At 38.3% G+C, this 19059-nt stretch overlaps 1 protein-coding gene across 7 annotated transcripts in view; it reads right to left on the bottom strand.

Moving 5' to 3' along the window:
* The window catches only part of Adgrg2 (adhesion G protein-coupled receptor G2), a 108922-nt gene that overhangs the window by 15995 nt on the left and 73868 nt on the right, over window positions 1-19059 (bottom strand). For 4 of the 7 annotated variants that reach the window (XM_048336882.1, XM_048336881.1, XM_048336885.1 and 1 more), the window contains exons 8-19: window positions 18954-18983; window positions 17790-17843; window positions 12695-12750; window positions 11459-11514; window positions 9758-9797; window positions 9195-9232; window positions 7472-7566; window positions 6162-6228; window positions 4950-5332; window positions 3171-3336; window positions 2260-2416; window positions 739-882 (exon numbers count right to left, since the gene is read on the bottom strand). In XM_048336882.1, coding sequence (XP_048192839.1) covers window positions 739-882; window positions 2260-2416; window positions 3171-3336; window positions 4950-5332; window positions 6162-6228; window positions 7472-7566; window positions 9195-9232; window positions 9758-9797; window positions 11459-11514; window positions 12695-12750; window positions 17790-17843; window positions 18954-18983 — 1286 coding nt within the window. The remainder of the gene's footprint in view (window positions 1-738; window positions 883-2259; window positions 2417-3170; window positions 3337-4949; window positions 5333-6161; window positions 6229-7471; window positions 7567-9194; window positions 9233-9757; window positions 9798-11458; window positions 11515-12694; window positions 12751-17789; window positions 17844-18953; window positions 18984-19059) is intronic. The other 3 variants (XM_048336886.1, XM_048336883.1, XM_048336884.1) reach the window with 1 other exon arrangement.

Below are 19059 nucleotides of genomic sequence, written 5' to 3'. Positions count from 1 at the left end.
AATCTTAGCTACTCCAGAGGCTGAGATCTGAGGATCATGATTCAAAGCCAGTCCAGGCAGAAAAGTCCCCAAAAGACTCTTATCTCCAATTAACCACTCAAACAATCTAAGTGGTGTGGTTTTTCAAATTGGTAGAGCACTAGCCTTGAGCACAAAAAGGCTTAGGCCCTGAGTCCAAGTCCAACAAAACAAAAGGACATTGTTTAGTCCATCTGGGGTATTTTACAACATAGCATAAAAATTGAGGGTTAGGAAGTTAAGTTTGCAAGGAACAATGATTAGAAGCAGAGCTTATTCTACTGCAATACTTTACTGCATTAAGGCACACAGGTGGATACAACAAGACCTCTTGAATCTTTAAAGGGGGACACATTAAGCCATTTAAATACTATTTCATTTCCCTGAGCAAGTTACTTAACTTCTCTGTGCTCTCATTGTTTCAATGATAAAACGGAGGTAGCTGTAAGTTTCTATCTTCCATGGTAGGGTTGTTGAGAGGATTAGAGTCAACATTTGTTTAAATGTGTAAGATAGAACTGGGCAATTTGTAAAGACTATGGAAGTGTCAGCGATTGTTAATTATCATCAGCATCACTAGACTTTGGATTAAAAAAACTACAGAGTTTCAGCAATGCATTTAATTTGTAGTAAATGTAATAATATGTGATGATGCGAAAGACTAAAATTCCCACACCTCCATACAAACTCCCAGCCAAAAGAAAGGAACAGTAACCTTACCTGAAACAAAGCAGGTGTTTCAAAAAAGTTGAACTGAACTCTGGAAGCTAACTGTACATCATTAGCTGGCAAATTACTCATAAGTGTTGATGGCAGAGTAATAACACCAATACTATTCTCTGGAGCCTGGGTTTCCAGAGAAACCTGAAAATCAAGTGAGAGGCAATGAAAATGTCTGAACTGGTACAATAAAGAGGTAGAAAACACAACTCTTCAAGATGAAGGGCCCTGTATATGCCTGATAGATGATAGTTCTGCTTCTAGCTGTCTAGTTGCTGCTCAAAGAAAAAGAGGGTGAGAAATATAATGAGGACTCCAAGCAGGAAAGGAAAGTTTTTTGTGTATGCCAGTTCTGGGACTTGAACTTAGGGACTAGGCACTGTCCTTGAGCTCTTTTGCTCAAGGCTAGTGCTCTACAGCTTGAGCTATAGTGCCAATACCAGTTTTTTTTTGGTGGTTAATTGGATCTAAGAGTCTCATGGCCTTTCCTGCCTGGGTTGGCTTTGAACCATAATCCTCAGATCTCAGCCTCCTGAGTAGCTAGGATTATAGGCATGAACCACAGGGAGTCTCAGGGACTTTCCTGCCAATTCAGATAGCTTTGAATGGGGATCCTCAGAACTCGGCCTCCTGAGTAAGTAGGAGTACAGATGTGTGCTACTAGCACATAGCTAGGTAAGGGAACATTTAAAAAAAATACACAGAAATGGCCAAATGTGTAACCTAACTGCAGACCCCAGGGAGACCAAAGTAGCACACATACCACATTAATAAGCAACAATTAGGGTAAAGTTTTAATAGGAGTCCACACACTACACATTGAAAGATTATGAAAATTAAAATGCAAGACTTGGTTTAACTTGAATGTTACTAGCTTCCAATCCTTATAGTGGGTTGACATGAAGCACTGAAGCAGGACTGGATTTGAGCATGATATAGAATAATATGGTCATCAACATGGGTCGACAAGTAGCTCATCTCCATGTCTAGTTCTTCCAGTTGCCTGACATCCTCCCATATAGAGGGACTCTACCCTTTCCCTGGAAAAACTTTCACAATCTAGCTGCTAAAGGATTAACCAAGAGTGTAACAAGAACTGGTCACATCCTGTTCTAGCCAATGTTGATGTCATTTATTTGTTTGCTTGTCATGTTGAGGATCAAGCCCAGAGCCTGAAGCATGGCTATGCAAGTGCTTTGCCACATGCAAATCATGCACAATACCACTCTGCTACATGCTACTGGTCAGTATCATTTTAAAAACTATGGTGCCTGGCTATTCCAGATGTTAAATGAATACCACCCCCGATGGCTAGCAGTAATTGCCTCAGTCCAGAAAGCATGACAAGGAAGGCTACAACCAGAAACAAGAAGATGTATTCTCCTGTTGAAAGGGGTGACCCTGAACACACTGTATTATAGTCACATATGCTTTGTTAAAAGGCAACTCCTCTGTACAACTACTTAAAGATAATATAAAAAAGAAAAGAAAATGTATTCTCCATAAGAAATTGGATTGTACCTGAAGATTTGCAGGGTCTTGCGCTGCAAAGGTCGTTGTGTCAAAATGGCTGGCATTCACTCTGATCACAGCCACAGCCAAAGAAGGGGAAGTTAGACTTATGGTCTTGTTTGAAAAGTTCAGCTGTAAGCCAATGTCATCTACTACTTTTAATAACCTGGAAAGATAGGTGGCAGTTGATATTTAGCCATCGCACTTTTACACCCTCCTTGTTCCTTGAGAACATAAACTCTTGTCTGTTAACTAGTCATGTTGAGGCAGGTAACACGAGGTACATGGGATATTGTAAGAAAAAAAAACAGGAATTCAGAAATAAACACTTCATCCATATATAATCTGATTAGAAGTGCACAAATATTATTTTATTTGAAGCTCCACACTTCTTCACAGAGCAGGAAAATGATTGCCTCCCCTTTCTGCCTTTGTCCTTGCTTCACTTGATTATTATGTCCTAGGGATGAAGACACATTCTTTCAAAATTGCCCGATTTAAAGGGTGATCATTAAAAGTTACAAAAAGCCAATGTCATGTTGCAAGGACCTAAAATTCATGTCTCCACGCGGATCTGATAACATCAGAACACTATAGCAACAAGAGTGATTGAGATGTAGCAGGTGCCTAAGACAAAGAAGCATTTAGCTAAAGGAATGTTGATACAAAGCCCCACTGTTCTGTTTATCTAGTAAGCACCCCTAAAGTTAGAATGTTTAGCGTGCCTCTTTTCATGTCTGGGTATGCACTCTTCTTCCTTTACTTTGCTTTACTCATAAATGCCACTGTTCTATACTTTAATATATCCCGAGATTCTTCACTGTGACATCATGAACACAGTAACACCATTCCCAGTGACAATGTAAGCAGCATTTTTATATTAGAAAGCCCCCTCTTAGCACTTCTGTTTGCTGTCATACCTTTGAGCCAGAGGGGCTAATGAGGCTGGCGGGGAATGAAGGAGTTTGCTGACTTGGTTTATCATTTCACCTGCGAGGTTAGGCTCCAAGCTGCCTAAGGACAGAGCTTTCTCCATTTGGGATACTTGGCTTTCAAGATCAGAAACACTGCTGGTGCTGACAATTTCTGTATCAAAGAGCCAAGCAATTTTGTGAATACATGATGGAAAAATCACTTAGAAAGCTAAACATACATACATAATCACCCTGTGATCTAGTCCACTCACTTCTAGGTATTTGCCACAGCCGTGAAAAACAAACAAACAACCATATAATCTTAGAAAGATGTGGTAATGATTGTTGACAATGGCCTTTTCCTTATAGTTTCAAACTAGAAACAACTTACTCAGTGTTCAAGAATTGGAGAATGGAGGGCCAAAATGTGGTATTTCTACATACTAAAATATTATAAAAAGTGATAAAAAGGACTTCGATTTTAATATAGTCAACAGCATGGATGGATCTCCAATTTTGCAACACATGTGGAAAAAGCCAAACTCAAAAAAGCCACATTCTATAGAACTCTCTTTATATCACATTCTAGAAAAGTCAAAACTGTAGGGAAATAGAATGGATCCAGAGTGTCACCAGAGGCTGGAGCTACATACTGTCTTCAAAGGGACCCAAGAGGACTTCGATGGTAGTGGAAAATGTAAATACCTGATGGTTACCTAACTATGATCATCCAATGGCATAGAACAGTAAAATGTATCCATGTGTATTTATACTGTTATATACATGGAATACATACTACTGTTGTGAAGTCATTTTTTCTTTCACATCAAGACTGAAAAATGCCCCTGTGCCTCTGTACAGCTGTTCTAATGACTTACATGCTTGCATAACAATCATTGTGTTGAGGTGGCAGATCTTAGCCATTCTTTCCCTATAGAACCATTCAGTTTTTATCTACCTTTCAGCTACCAGGTGATTCTCCAACATCTATCTTTTACACATTTGTCACTTCATTTGTTGCCCTAGAAGTAGAAGCACAGATGCATTGATAACTTTTGTGTAGCTTATTAGGTTGATTCTATAAGGGTCACTGGGCATAGCTTTGGGAAGATGGATATTGTATGCCCCAGATAACGAACTTCAATTTTACTTTATTCTTCATCAGCCATTGAACATTTCCTTGACTACAGCTATAATGATTCTGGAATTTTTGTCTAAAATGGCATAATTATTTAAAAGAGCGCAGTGAAAATTAGAACAAGTCATTTGGCAGAGCTGCAAATCTCCTGAGCGTGTTGGCATCATGACAGAGGAGGTTGAGACCACAACCTAGCTCCAATCTCATGTCATCCACAAACTTGCCATTGCCTCCTGTCCTCCAAATTCTAGAAGGCCTGCTTCTTACTCACCAACGAGTCTCCAGAGAGGCTCCAGAATTTCCTCTGCTTCTTTCTCATTTCTATTGATCTCTGGACCTCTAAGCCTAATTTGAACCTGGGAGCATTTTGTAGTTTCTATGGCATCCTTATGTCCACCATCAGTTTCAACCTAGTACAGTCACTTCCATCTTTCTGTGCAACAGGCAGAGGCAGGAGAAGCCAAATTGCCCATCCCAGATTGTGCTGCCTATGGGGAGTGGAAGACTAGATCTTCCAGACATTTCTGTGCTTTCAGAGAAAGAAAGGCTCAGTGTGGCCTTATCATGTGTTCTGGCTTGCAAGCTGGCAGCTGTGGTTCAGCCCACACCCCAATGCTTTTAGGAGCAGCTGGGTTCCTCATACTTACCTATATTGTCAGGAGGCGTGCTCACATCCCCAGGGGCAGATAACGTCGTAGAGGGATGTGAGGGATTCACATGTGGTGGGATAAGTGAAAGATCATTTTGGGGCAGAGGGGAAGAGGTAGTTCCAGAGTGAGTGGGCATGCCAATGGCAGGGCTGGAAGCTATGGGAGCTGAAGGCTGGGGAGAAGGAAGGTGCTCCTTCAGTGTCACAGAGGGAGTATACTCAGTCTCTGATTGATAATCAAGGGAATCAATAACAGAAGAGATACTGGAAACATTGGCAAGAATGGTGTCCTGAGGTGCAACTGGGATGGGGTTGCTGGAAGAAGAAAATGGTGGGCTATGTGGCTGATCAGCAGAGCAGACAATGGGATCCTGTAGATCACTAAAGGAAAAAAAAAAATCAGAGATGCAAACGGGACACAAATGAGCCACATCTGACACCATCAACTTGACAGTTTCACTAGTAACCTGGTACTTCCAGTCTTCTGTTTCACACACTATGTTTCTGCTACTGGCCCGCTGTCCTATCCTGGCCCCTCCCTCTCACAGCTCAGGGCATAAGTGAGGACATAGGAGTGTCCCAGTCCAAAAGGTAATGGGCATCAAGAAGCCTTGTCTTGGGCTCTAGCTGTCTCTTAATTGTTAAATGGGATACCACTATGGAATCTGACTCCTGCATATATCATACTATACTCATACAACCCTGAATATATTTAATATGTGTGTACATTTTATCCCCAGATGGTTCTAATGTGCAGTCAAGTCTGTGAAACACTGTCAAGACAATGGTCCAAATGGAAATGATACATCCGAAAATGACACTTTCCTTTCCTTTCTTTCTTTTTTTTTTTGCCAGTCCTGGGGCTTGAACTCAGGGCCTGAGCACTGTCCCTGGCTTCTCTTTGCTCAAGGCTAGCACTCTGCCACTTGAGCCACAGCGCCACTTCTGGCCATTTTCTATATATGTGGTGCTGGGGAATCAAACCCAGGGCTTCATGCATATGAGGCAAGCACTCTTGCCACTAGGCCTTCTTCCCAGCCACCGACACTTTCCTTTCTTCACTCTGAAATGCTCTAACAATCTTCAGTCAGATTAAAGTTTATACATATACATAGATGTAATAGTAACATGATTTAATATATGTATATCATTATATATATATAGGTTTATTAAGGAAAAAGGTCAGCAATATTGCAATATTGCTACATACCACTGCAGCTTTTCTAATTCTTCTGGTGAGGAAGGGCATGGTGTCCTGACAGAACAGCAACACTGCTCTGAAGGGGCCACAACGGAAAGGAAAAAGAAAATGTATGGATGAGAATAAAGCAAGGTAGATGCTCAAACCCATCAAGTCTGCGGTTCACATATGGACTACATTTTAAAAAGCAATTGTCTATAATGCATGATCAAATTAATGAATGTTTTGTTGGGTTGAACTCAGGGCTTCATGCTTGCTAGGCAGGCACTCTATCACTTGAGCCACTCCTCCAAACCCTCTGGCCTTTCAGTTCTTTTTGCGATTTTACTCAGGCTAGCTTGGACTGAGATCTTCCTATTCACATTTCTCACATAGCTGGGATGCTAGGCACATGCCACCATACACAGGTATTGGTTGAGGCTGAGGCTAGCTATCTTTACACCCAGGCGGGCCTCCAATTGCTCTCCTCCTGATTGCCACTTACCAAGTAGTTGTAACTGGATGTTTTTACATATACACATCATAATTGGTAAGTATAGATACATAGTAGATGCTCAAATATCTATTGAGTGGTTATTTCTTTTTTTGTTACATGTATGCAATTTCAATCATTTTTCCTAGAATCTCCTAAGAGAAGTTCAGATATAAACATATTCCAAAGAACAATATGTTAAGTCAAATAAGCCAGGCACAGAAAGATAAATACCACATGATCTCATGTATATGTGGAAACTACAAAACTCTGACTCATTGAAACAGAATGAATGGGTGATAACCAGAGCACACATAGTGGGAGGGATTAGGGCAATGTTGGTTAAAGTCACAAAATTTCAGTTAGAGGAATATGTTCAAGAGATCTACTATAACCTGCTATGGTGACTATATGGAGAACATTGCTCAGATTAGTTTATAATATTCTCATGTTCTCAGTACAAAAAAATAAATGTATAATGTAATGCATCTTATATAATGTGTATCAAAATAGCAATGTATGGCATAAATATATACAGCTTTGATTTGACAATCCAAAAAAAAGAAAAAAAAACAAAACAGAAAAAGCAACATGTCCTAGGAGGAAGCCATCAAACACTCCAAACAGAATTTTCCTTCTCAACACGGTTTGATTTTATCATATTTTCAGCTGATAGATTGAAACTTTATAAGAAAGCAGGAAAAATAATACTTGGGATTTCTAAAACTTGCCCAAGGACCAGGATCAAACAGAAAGCTGAAAATATGCAAACTTACTAATTATATTTCAATTAAAATGATACATCAAAAGTCATGTAAAAATGGACACAGCAATAGCGACAACTTACCCATTGGACGAATCTGTACTGATTCCAAAGCAACCATTACAGTGCATACATTCGTTGTCTTGTTCAATTTTATGGTGAATGTACAATTTAATGTGCTGAAAATAAAAACATTAATAATCAAAGTGTTGCTACATTTGAAACTAACCTTGATAGTTGTAATTGCTTTTTACAAAATTAAGAGTAAGGAAAGGGGCTGGGTACTGGTGACTCATATCTGTAACCCTAGCTCCTCAGGAAGCTAAGACCTGAGGATTGTGGTTCAAAGCTAGCCTGGGCAGGAAAGTCTGTGAGACTCTTATCTCCAATAAGCTACCAAAAATAAAACCTGGAAGTGGAGCAGTGGCTCAAGTGGTAGAGTGATAGCCTTAAGCAAAAAAGAAGCTCAGAGACAGTCTCCAGGCTCTGAGTTCAAGGCCTGAGACAGCACAGAAAACAAAACGAAACAAGGGAAGCATCGCTGATAGTGCTGATTTTGCAACATCAACCTGATAAGCTTTCAAATACCAATCTACTTCGGTATGAACTTTACCCAAAAGATTTTATCTTAAGAGACACTGGGTGTACATTCAGACCAGAGAACCTCTGCCCACACTGCCACACACTGCTGCTGATTCGTTGCAGGGGTGAGGCTTAGATACTTAAACTAGAACCTTGACATCTTTAATCTTGCTCCAGCTGCTGGCTACTTGCCTGGCATCTGTAGGCATTTGAGTTTCCATCATAGAAGCCTTTTCACGTGAACTTCAAAGTCTCTTAGATCCAAGATTTCAGTGGTAATTAAATCTAGATTATTAGAACTTAAGATTCGGTTTCTTTCTACCTTGGTATGGGTGAAAAAATTAATGCTGCAAATTATGAAAAGAGTAGATGCCCGGGAAGTAAATATATACAGTGGACCATGGATTCAACAATTTCAGAGAACCAGTGTCACAATCTACTAATTAATAGTTTGAAAAATGTAAATCATTTTTTGGTGCTATTCCTAGGGCTTGAACTCAGGACCTGGGCACTGATCTTGAGCTTTTTTGCTCAAGGCTAGTGCTCTACCATTTAAGCCACAGCTCTACTTCTGGCTTTTTGGTGGTCAATTGGAGACAAGAGCCTCATGGACTTTCCTGCCTGGGCTAGCTTTGACCTGTGATCCTCAGATCTCAGTTTCTTGAGTAACTAGGATTACAAGTGTGAGCCACCAGTGTCAGGCAGAAATAATTTTATTGGATGATTTTATCTGGCTCTCATGGAATGCTCGGGGTTCAGGTAGTGAGATTACTAGTCTGTAGACCCATTGGTTTATGCAGCAATGAGAACCAGTGGACACAAGTTAAGTGATTATTTATGTACCCTTAAATAATTGTTGGACAATATCTGATTCTTGTTTTCTCTTTCTTCATAATCTTTTCCCTCCTCTTCTGTAATTCCAAGCTCTCTACTATGTTTCTTATTTTGTCTGCCTAAATCACTGTGAGTTATTTCTTAGTCATATTGGTAGCTAAGAACACGGATGATCCTTAGCCTCATAGAACTGGTGCTATATAAGGAAATGAGAAGATGAATGTCAGAGTGACCAGTGTTAGGAAAAATAAAAATAGAGAAATCCAAGCTGTCACAGTATATACATATGAGGAAAGCCTTGGAATTCACATTTTAACTAAGACTCCTTAATACTCGATTCCTCACAGATGCAGAAATAATAATATTTATAAAATAATTAGAAATGACTGACCTTTGGTCCTCTGCTGTGGCACACATTATAAAATAAGTCTGAAATAAACAAGCAAAAATACATATGTTACTTTGACAATTGAAGATGTCAGAAAACAGATCCTAGGGGTACTCACAGAATTTTGGAATCACAAGAACCCCTAGAGATTGTCCATTCTATATCCCTAATAATAGATCATCCACTTTATAATCCTACTGGATTCCTGACATATAATAAATGCTGTTCAGGACATATGAGCTTTGCCTGGATACTGCCAGTGTGAGAAAGCCTACCGGTACACAAGGTCGAATATTCTCTTGGAATTTTCATTTGAATCATCTTTTGGTCTTTCATAAAGGAAAACCTACCTCCGTGTAAGGTCTACCCACTGGTCCTAGTTCTGACGTTTTACTTCCTTCACTCTTTACCTGACAAATTTGGGAGAATACATGCACACACACGCACACACACACACACACACACACACACACACACACACTCTCTCTCTCTCTCCTTAATGCACAACTATGTGATTTCCCCAAGTAATAATGATTATAAAAAGGTACAGAGTGTACTAGGATTACCTCACTTAGGGTTTGTAGAGTTTTGTTGAGCTCTGATCGTCTGTTAATAAAATGAGAGAAATTGATATGAAGGCAACCAACAATGATGTGAAATTCAAAACACATGGGGTTTCAGCAGTTAAATGAAGTGCGTAGTATTTACTGCTTACAGTGCTCATTTTGAAGAAACACAGGCTATAATAAGGGAAAATAAATCATTTATACAACAAAGAAAACTAACCAGATAGGAGCTGACTAGGTTTTAGCTGAGAGCAAGATATAAATTATAGTGGAACAGGCTGGTTATTCATTAGACTATTGCAACACCCCCACCCGCAACCCCAGCACACAGCTTCTTCTAGCAGAGGGCAAGAGGAGGAGAGGGTTCTAGGCAAAAATAAAAACCTTCTGAGGACTTCTCACTCTCGTTCCAAGTGGTACAACCCACCCTCCCCAATGCTCCTCAGCTCTGCTTTCCCCAATCTCACACTTCCTTTTAGGAATTTTATTCCATTCCTCCAACTCTGCTCCCACAATATTTACACTTCTGTAACCTGGCAGAGCTTCAGTGAAGTTAAGATGAAAGAAATCTAGTTAATGAATTCCCACTAAGGCACATTTGGTGATGTCTGGAGACTTTTTTTTTTTGGTTATTCAACTGGGGAGGGTGCTCCTAGCGTCTAGTATGCTGTGAAATAACCTATAACACAGAGGACAGCCTCCCACAACACAGAATCACGAGGCCCCAGACACCAATAGTACTGGGGTTGTGAAACCGTTTCAAAGAATGGGCAGGCTGCCAACAAGGTCTAGAGGGAAGAGAAGGACATAGCAATTGTCATGCAGCTTTTCAAACCACCAGCAATGACTCCTCTATAATTTGGTAGCTTACATGGCCCTAATCATTCCCACTCCCATATATTTAAATTGGTAAGACGGTCCCTTAGTACCCAGTAAATGTCATATTTCCTGGAGTCGTTCCTTTCTGTGAGATTATCACTGACCTAGGCCATCCTGCTGGCTGATGTTTTGACCTACAATCTACCTGGGCACATCTATTTATGATGCACTTCTCACTGTGCTAATGCTTGAAATCCAAGGTCTACTTAATAGACTTTTTCTCTCTCTTTTTCTTATCCTCTCTCATTCTCACTTTTTTTGGTGCCCATCCTGGGGCTTGAACTCAGGGTCTGTGTTGTCTGTGAACTTCCTTTGCTCAAAGCGAGCCACTTGTGCCACAGCTTCACTTCTGGCCCTTTTGGTGCTTAATTGGAGATGAGTCTCATGGACTTTCCTGATCTGCATTGGCTTTGAACTGTAATCCTCAGATCTCAGCTTCCTGAGTAGCTAGGACTAAAGGCATATGCTACTGGTGCCCAGCTTTCTTGCTCTCACTTTTGAATTGAGTTTTTGATCCTTCATGCAAGCATGAGCAAGTGGCATATATGGAATCCTACCTTGAACTTTTCTTTCAATCATGCTTGGTAACAAATTGCATTAAAACTCAAATACCAATTCAAAGGAAGCTGTGTAATTTCGGATGGAACATGAGGGGATATTGTTGATGAAAGGTGACTATGGTTAGCTTGCAAAGAAGGCAAGAGCCATTTTGCTCTCTATCTTTTGAGTATCTCTTTCTATTCTTGGTTTTCGGGGAAGAAAAGTGGCTCAACAAGTATCTCCGCATAGTTGATATCTAAAGTTTTAAATCACAGTACTTACTTGAGTTCGCTCAGAGATAAGACTCCAGTGAAGGTGCCATTAGCTATGTTTTGATTCTGTTGGAAATAAGTCATTAAGAATAAATTAAACATTATTAGTTAGGTTTTTGTTTTTACCCATTCTCTGACAAGAACTTGTTTACTTTTGTTGACCACCTGAAGAACTATACCTCAGAGGCTGAATCCTAACTCCATGGAATGTTAGCTACCAGATCCTTACATTGCAGTTACACGTATAAGGTTCCATATATGTTACATACATAATACATACATACATTAATTCATTTTGGCTGAGCTAGTTTGGTTTATTTATTTTTAAATTTCAGAATCAGCCATTCTGACATGCTAAGTTCTCTTCTTCAGCTCATTTGGGTTCTCCCCAAATGACATTATTAAGATCTCTTCACAATGGGTCCCACATTTAAGTAACACAATCTAGTGTAAAAAATGAAACTTCTAGTGCCATTGCCATTTTTCTAGGCCCTAGTTCATAGCCCAAGCACATAGGAGACAGAATATTCACTGAATGAACAAGCATATTTGGCTAGGATCCTCTGAAACAATTTAGGTTATGGGAAGGCTGATAGCACTATATCTGAATTGCCCATGCAGGGAACATGATCACATTTGGGAAGTTCTTCTTTGATTCAGCATACATTTCTTGTTGCTAGGAGTTTCTATGATAATTGAAATTTTCAACTGGTAATAGAAAGCATTGTATTTATATCCTTCAGCAGCAAAACAAGTGGAAACTAAAATATAATTATTAACAAAATACCATGATTATTATGAATTCAAGCCTTATCATAAAGCTAGAGTCAAAGATGCATTCTTTATATAAAATCGGTGACAAAAGAATCATACTAAATATCATAAATGATCTGAGTCTCCAGCAAAACTTTAAACATATGCACATTCACTTTTTTTTCTGGGGCTTGAATTCAGGACCTTATAGTCTTGCTCAGTTTTTTGCTCATGGCTGGCGCTCTATCATTTAAGCCACAACTTCATTTCTGGCATTTTGCTGGTTATTTGGAGATAAGAGTCTTCTGATTCGCCTGCCAGAACTAGCTCTGAATGGAGATTCTGAGATGTCATCCTCCTGATTAGCTAGAACTACAGTACTTTCTCTTTTTAAGATGGAAACAAAGGCTGCGAGTATCGCTCCCCCTCTGGTAAGTATGAGTCCCTGAACAGAGATCCCAGTACCATCCCCTGAAAAATCTTTAACACCTACCTGGGTAACATTGTGTTCTTCACCATATTGAAACATTATCTCACCTCGGAAAAACACTAAAAACAAATTTTCAGAAAGAAAATTTGAGACCTGTGTCCTTATAGTTCAACAGTTAACACAATACACAAAAAGGTTACCAAGTCACTTAATAGTCTGATCAAATTCTTTGTTTTTATTTACACTTATTCTCCAGTCAAGCTCCCTCATGATTGTCAACATAATTTTCAGAAAATTGTATATGGAAATTCACATAGAATTCAAAAGCAAAGTTTTCCACTTGTTGCCTCTTCATATTTATATAAAATAATATAAACTCCAAGATACGAAAACAAGAGACTCTTTTTTTCTTTTTCTTTTAGTTTTTGACAATTCTGCCTTCATTACTTTATGTATGGTGTATTCAAGTGTACATCTTTGGAAGGCTTGGTGGGAGGGTACAGACTCAATGGAAAAAAGGTGAAAAGTGCAGCAATGGAACTCACTGGACACTAATGAAAGTGAACTATATAACTCGTGGGTAGAGATAGGAGGGGTTGGGAGTTAATAAGAGAACAGACATGGCACAAAAGGAAATGTACTCATTACCTGACTCATGTAATTGTAATCCCTCTGTATATCACCTCTATAATAACAATAAAGTTAATGAATTTAAAAACAAAAAAAGGTTTTCCACTTGTTAAAAAAATTCCTATCTATAGCTGCATCTCCTTGGAACTTCCTTTCTCTTATAGATAACTTGGAGACTATAGCTCTACTGTGCACTTTCTAAAACTAATCTTTTAAGTTTATAGTTACAATCACACAGATAAGGAAGAGAGTGGCAAAAGTATTTCTCTGTAACCAACAAGTCTTATGGAATTCTGTTTAATCTTTGCCAGTTTAATTTTTTAATAATAAATGAAGAATAAAAATAATGAACACATTTGCAAAGAATAAAATTTAGTAAAGGGGCCCCTCAAATACAACTTTTAAAATAAAAATAATCACTGAAAAACATAAAAATTTTGACTTTGTTTTTAAAATACAACAACTTGGTATCTTTCTGAGGCATAAAACTGAGCTTTCAGTTTGGTACAGGGTAAATCCTTTCTTCAGATGAACAACTCATTGTTGCTTGTAAAAATGTTCCCCCCCTTTTTTTTTGCCAGTCCTGAGGCTTGAACTCAGAGCCTGGGTGCTATCCCTGGCTTCTTTTTGCTCAAGGCTAGCACTTTACCACTTGAGCCACAGCACCACTTCTGGCTTTTTCTGTTTATGTGGTGCTGAGGAATGGAACCCAGGGCTTCATGCATGCTAGGCAAGCACTCTACCACTAAGCCACATTCCCAGCCCCAAATGCTCATATTTGGAAACACTAAACTCAATGTCAAGCAGCCTATGCCATGTTGAGTATTCCTAGGGGTTTTGGTTCTTTCTGGAAACAAAATAAATTCTCCTAAACTGAAGCCCATGGTGTGCATTTTATATAGGAATCTAACTGGCCACTTGAGCAATGGAGCAAAGATGTCATAAAAAACAGAGCAGGGTTTGGCCAATGTTTATGATGATAGATCCATGTTTCTGGTGTTAGAACTACCCAACTCTCACTAGAGCAAGAACACAGTCATAGATAATATGTAAGTAAATAGGCATGGCAATATGCCAATAAAACTTGTATTTATGGCTGGGCACCAATGGCTCACAACTGTAATCTTAGCTACTTAGGTTGAGATCTAAGGATGGGGGTTTGAAGACAGCCTGGGCAGGAAAGTCCATGAGACACATCTCCAATAAACTACTCAGAAAAGGCCAGAAGTGGGGCTGGGACTCAAGTGGTAGAGTGCTAACTTTGAGAAGAAGCTCAGAGATAGTGCCCAGGCCCTGAGTTCCAGCCCTAGGACCAGCAAAAAACAAAACAAACAACAACAACAACAAAACCCACAAAAAGTCCAAAAAACCCACTCCTTGATTTATAAAAGCAGTTGCCTGGCCATATTTGGAATATAAGTTTTCCAAGCCCTGAGCAAGAGACTTGGAGGCCTCCTCAAATCCTCTTTTACTGTTTCCCAAAGTACAAAAACTGATTCCATTAGCAATGTGTTCTATAGTCCACTTCCACTTAAACAGTCAACCAGTAATTCAACATGAATTTTTCAGCAACTCTTCTTAGTAGAACCTGAACTTTTACATATCTACACTGAAATGCCAATTAATGTAGTACATGATTACTAAAAGTAAAAGTTTGATATCTGCATAGGATTATACATTTTGAAAAAAAAAACTTAGTTTTTTATGCCAGTACTGGGGCTTAAACTCAGGGCTTGGGTGCTGTTCCTTAGCTTTTTCATTCAAGGCTGGAGTTCTACCACTTGAGCCACAGCTCCACTTGCAAAATTCTTAGCTTTTATTTATTTTTTTTAAAATGTTTTTTATTGTAGTAATGTGACAGTAATTTCCTGACCTTTATTGGTCGAATTATGGTCAGAGAGGAGAATTATCTTTGTAAATAGGAAATGTACATTGAAGCATAAGGAGTAACAGAGCATCAGTTCAGCAACTTAGTCTCAAATAACAATTATACTGTTTTCCCAAGTTTCCTATTTTTTTCTGAATAATTACTTATTTATTGACAAAGTGATGTACAGAGGGGTTACAATTTCATACATAAGGCAGTGGGTACATTTCTTGTACAATTTGTTACCTCCTCCCTCATTTCCCCCGTCTCCCCCCTCCCCCCTCCCTTTCCCTCTCCCCGCATGAGTTGTTCAGTTGGTTTACACCAAATGGTTTTGTAGGTATTTCTTTTGGAGGCATTTGTCTTTTTATCCTTTGGCTCTCGATTTTGATATTCCCTCTCCCTTCCCTAGTTCTAATACCAGCTTGTAATCTTTGCTTATTTAGATGCTGTGTGTGTGTGTGTGTGTGTGTGTGTGAGAGAGAGAGAGAGAGAGAGAGAGAGAGAATGCAAATGTGCACTGAAACCCACAGTTTCTCTCTCACCCATTGTTGTTGAGTACACACTAAGTCCCATAAATGTGTCCTGGAGAAAAATGGCTCTGATTACATATAGCAACCAAGAAGCTATCATCTTTTGATCTTTGGCTTAATTCTTCCTGGTCATCTAGCTCTCAGTTCCACTTCCTTTAATGTATCTAGATTGGAAACCTGCATAAAGTAAAGGTTTCTAGTTTCTGGCAGGATATTGTGGGATTTCTGGTGCCAAAAGACTTGATTCCCTGATGAGCTTATTTTTATCAGACAATAAAACAAATGGTCAGTTCAGTCACTTAATTAGGGAAAACATTACGCTAACCAGCTTTCTGGCATGTGTTATTCAAGATGAGCAGTTTGAGGGTTTTATGACTACATGTTCAATTTACAGTTACCAAATATCATATAAACACAACATGGGATTAGACATTAGTCACCAGTCTAAGACAAAGATAAAGCACAAAAATAATGGCATTTTGGGGGAATACAGTGAAAAGAAAGGTAAAATGGGAGAAGAAAGGCAGAAGAAAAGAAAATAGAAGGTTAAACAGTATATAAAAACAAGTGTATCTCATACTTTTTCCTTTAAAAAAAGTAAGTTATTTCTTTTTTATTTTCTATCTGAACTACCATCTCAGTAAAGCAGCTCAGATGAGCACATGTCATATCCATACAGTTAGAAAATGTTTCTGGAACATTCTTTTAATAGGATTTTTTCTAGTTTTCTAATTTTACCAACTTCAACTTATTTACTTTGTTTATCTTTACTTGTTATTTATTATCTTTGTTTTCCAAATCAAGTATAAAGAAACAACATAAAAGGAAAAGCATTCCTATAATTACTACTAGGATTATGCCAAGAGTTTAATAATATGAACTACCTTGTTATCTTCTCTCCAGTTCTGAGTTACCACCACACACACACACACACACACACACACACACACACACACACACACACACGTTGGTCATGGGGCTTGAACTCAGTCAGGGCCTGGGCATTGTACCTAAGCTCTTTTGCTCAAGGCTAGTGCTCTACCACTTGGAGCCACAGCTCCACTTCTGGGTTGCTGATGGTTAATTGGAGATAAGTGTCTCTTGGACTTCCCTATCTGGGCTAGCTTTGAACTGTGGTCCTTAGATTTCAGTCTCCTGAATAGCTATGATTACAGGCGAGAGCCCCCAGTGCCCAGCTTTGCCATACCGCATTTTTATGCTTCACAATTTATTGTTGTTGTTGTTGTTGTTGTTGATTCTGAGGCCTTGGCACTCTTCCTGAGCTTTTTTGCTCAAGGCTAGCACTCTACTTCTTGAGCCACAGCTCTTCCAGCTTTTTTGGTGGTTAATTGGAGACAAAAGTCTCACGGCCTTTCCTGCTCTGGCTACCTTTGAACTGTGATTCTCAGAACTTAAGCTCATGAGTAACTACAGTTATAGGAATGAGCCACTGGCACTGGCTCACATTTCACTGGTTTTAATAATGAAGGAAGCCTAGAGAACCAACCCAATGTGAGAAATGAGAAGATGATTTCATTCCACTTGTTCATGGCAGAAGGGAAAATATTCCTATTTCAAAAATGGCATATTCTTAAGAATATTCAATCTCAGTTATATACACAGTGGATAGTTTTTGTTAGAAATGACAAAACAAATTATGAACACTGATGAAATCAGCATTTAATTAAACTGAATATGTGTGTGTGTGTGTGTGTGTGTGTGTATGTATATATGTATATGGTTTTAACATTCTAGCATTCTGGTTTGTTTTATTCTCAACAAAGGAAAATACCTTGTTTTAATCTATAATACTTAAAGTGCTATAGAAATGTTTTCAGGACTTATATATGAAAAGTAGACCTCAATAATTAAAAACTTCATTACTATGTTCATGAATTGCTCTAAAGGTATTAGTTATGGCTTTAAAGATACAGAGCAAAGTGTTGTAGAGCTCCATGTCTCATTAAGGAAGTTAATGTATCGCTCAGAAAAAATGTTAAAGATAATTATAGCTAGTTCTGAAAATAATAGCCAGGGAGGAATATACAGACAAAGCAGGAAGAAAATAAACCATTTTTATCTATGCAACAAATTTATCTGGTAATGTGTAATATATACAAGAACTAACCTGAATCATTGCAAATAGATGACAAAACATAGATATTTCTCTGGGATTTGGTTCCTGAAAAGAAGAGAAAAACCTAGCTGGTTAATTATGTCAGTAATTATATACTACACTATACTGCAATTATGTACTACACTATTAAGAAAATTTCACAAATGAAGACATCATAGGTGAACAAAAATATGAATAAGCAGGATATAATTGGCTAGATGAATTCTATGAAAGTCAAAGGAATAAGCTTTTATTTCATTGGTCAGCTCTGGAACTTGACTACTATTTTTGTGTATGTCTGGCTTTCATTCCCAATTAACCTCTTTCTTGTTCAATATATAACAAAGCAACATGAAAACAAGTCACATACATAGAGATTTTTTAAATGGAATAACTCTCAAGTTTAGATCCTACTTCCCATCCTTTATGGGAGTGTCTTACTTCTTTAGGCAAATCCATATATAAAATAACATTGTTATGATGTCACTTCTATGAGTAAAAATTATAAAATTCAAAACTAACTACCTAACACATTCTGTATGTTTGAGGAAGTTACAGATGCAGACCCTGCCCTCAAAGAGCTTACAATCTATTAGGTGATATAGGGCAGGAAATAAGTTTAAAGTGATGGCCAGGACATCAGACCACACAGGCATACAAAGAAGCAGAGATGAATGGGAGATGAAATGGGCCCTGTTAGAATAAAAATGTTACAGAATAATCTGAGAAACACTTTCTCCTTTAGTAAAAAGAGAAGTGCAATCTTTTCTTTGATCTGAAAAGAGCTCAAAGTTCACTTAAGAATATTCCCTTGATTTATTGCATCGTTTTGGTGAAGCATAAGAAATCCATAGTAAAAGTGAGGGACAGATATACACAATGTACTAAGTAAATCTAGAGAAAAAGATCTCCAAATTAAGGTCTAATTTTGCCTCTTGCTATGTCTTGTTTAGAATTATGTATTCCATTCCCAATTGCTAGTTTATTTCCATTGCATATTATGAGTCTTTAGTTTGAGCCTATGAGAAAACTAATATGGATACAAATTAAAATTATATTTTTATTTAGTGTATGCCATATAGTCTCTTCCAGAATGATTTATTAGTATGTGTGGACATCATGCTTCAGCTTATAGTCTTGATTCTGTATAAACTGAATTTAGGTATAAAATGTTACCTGACATGCAGATTTCTGTATTATTCCACACTAAAAAAGAAACATTTCTACTAAATATACTTTCAGGTAGACAAAACTTAACATAATGTATACATCCTGAAAACAT

The sequence above is a fragment of the Perognathus longimembris genome, chromosome 28 (genome assembly GCF_023159225.1).
Source record: "Perognathus longimembris pacificus isolate PPM17 chromosome 28, ASM2315922v1, whole genome shotgun sequence".
Lineage (NCBI taxonomy): Eukaryota > Metazoa > Chordata > Mammalia > Rodentia > Heteromyidae > Perognathus > Perognathus longimembris.
The sequence above is the reverse complement of the archived record's forward strand: the minus strand, read 5'-3'. Positions and strand labels throughout refer to the sequence as shown.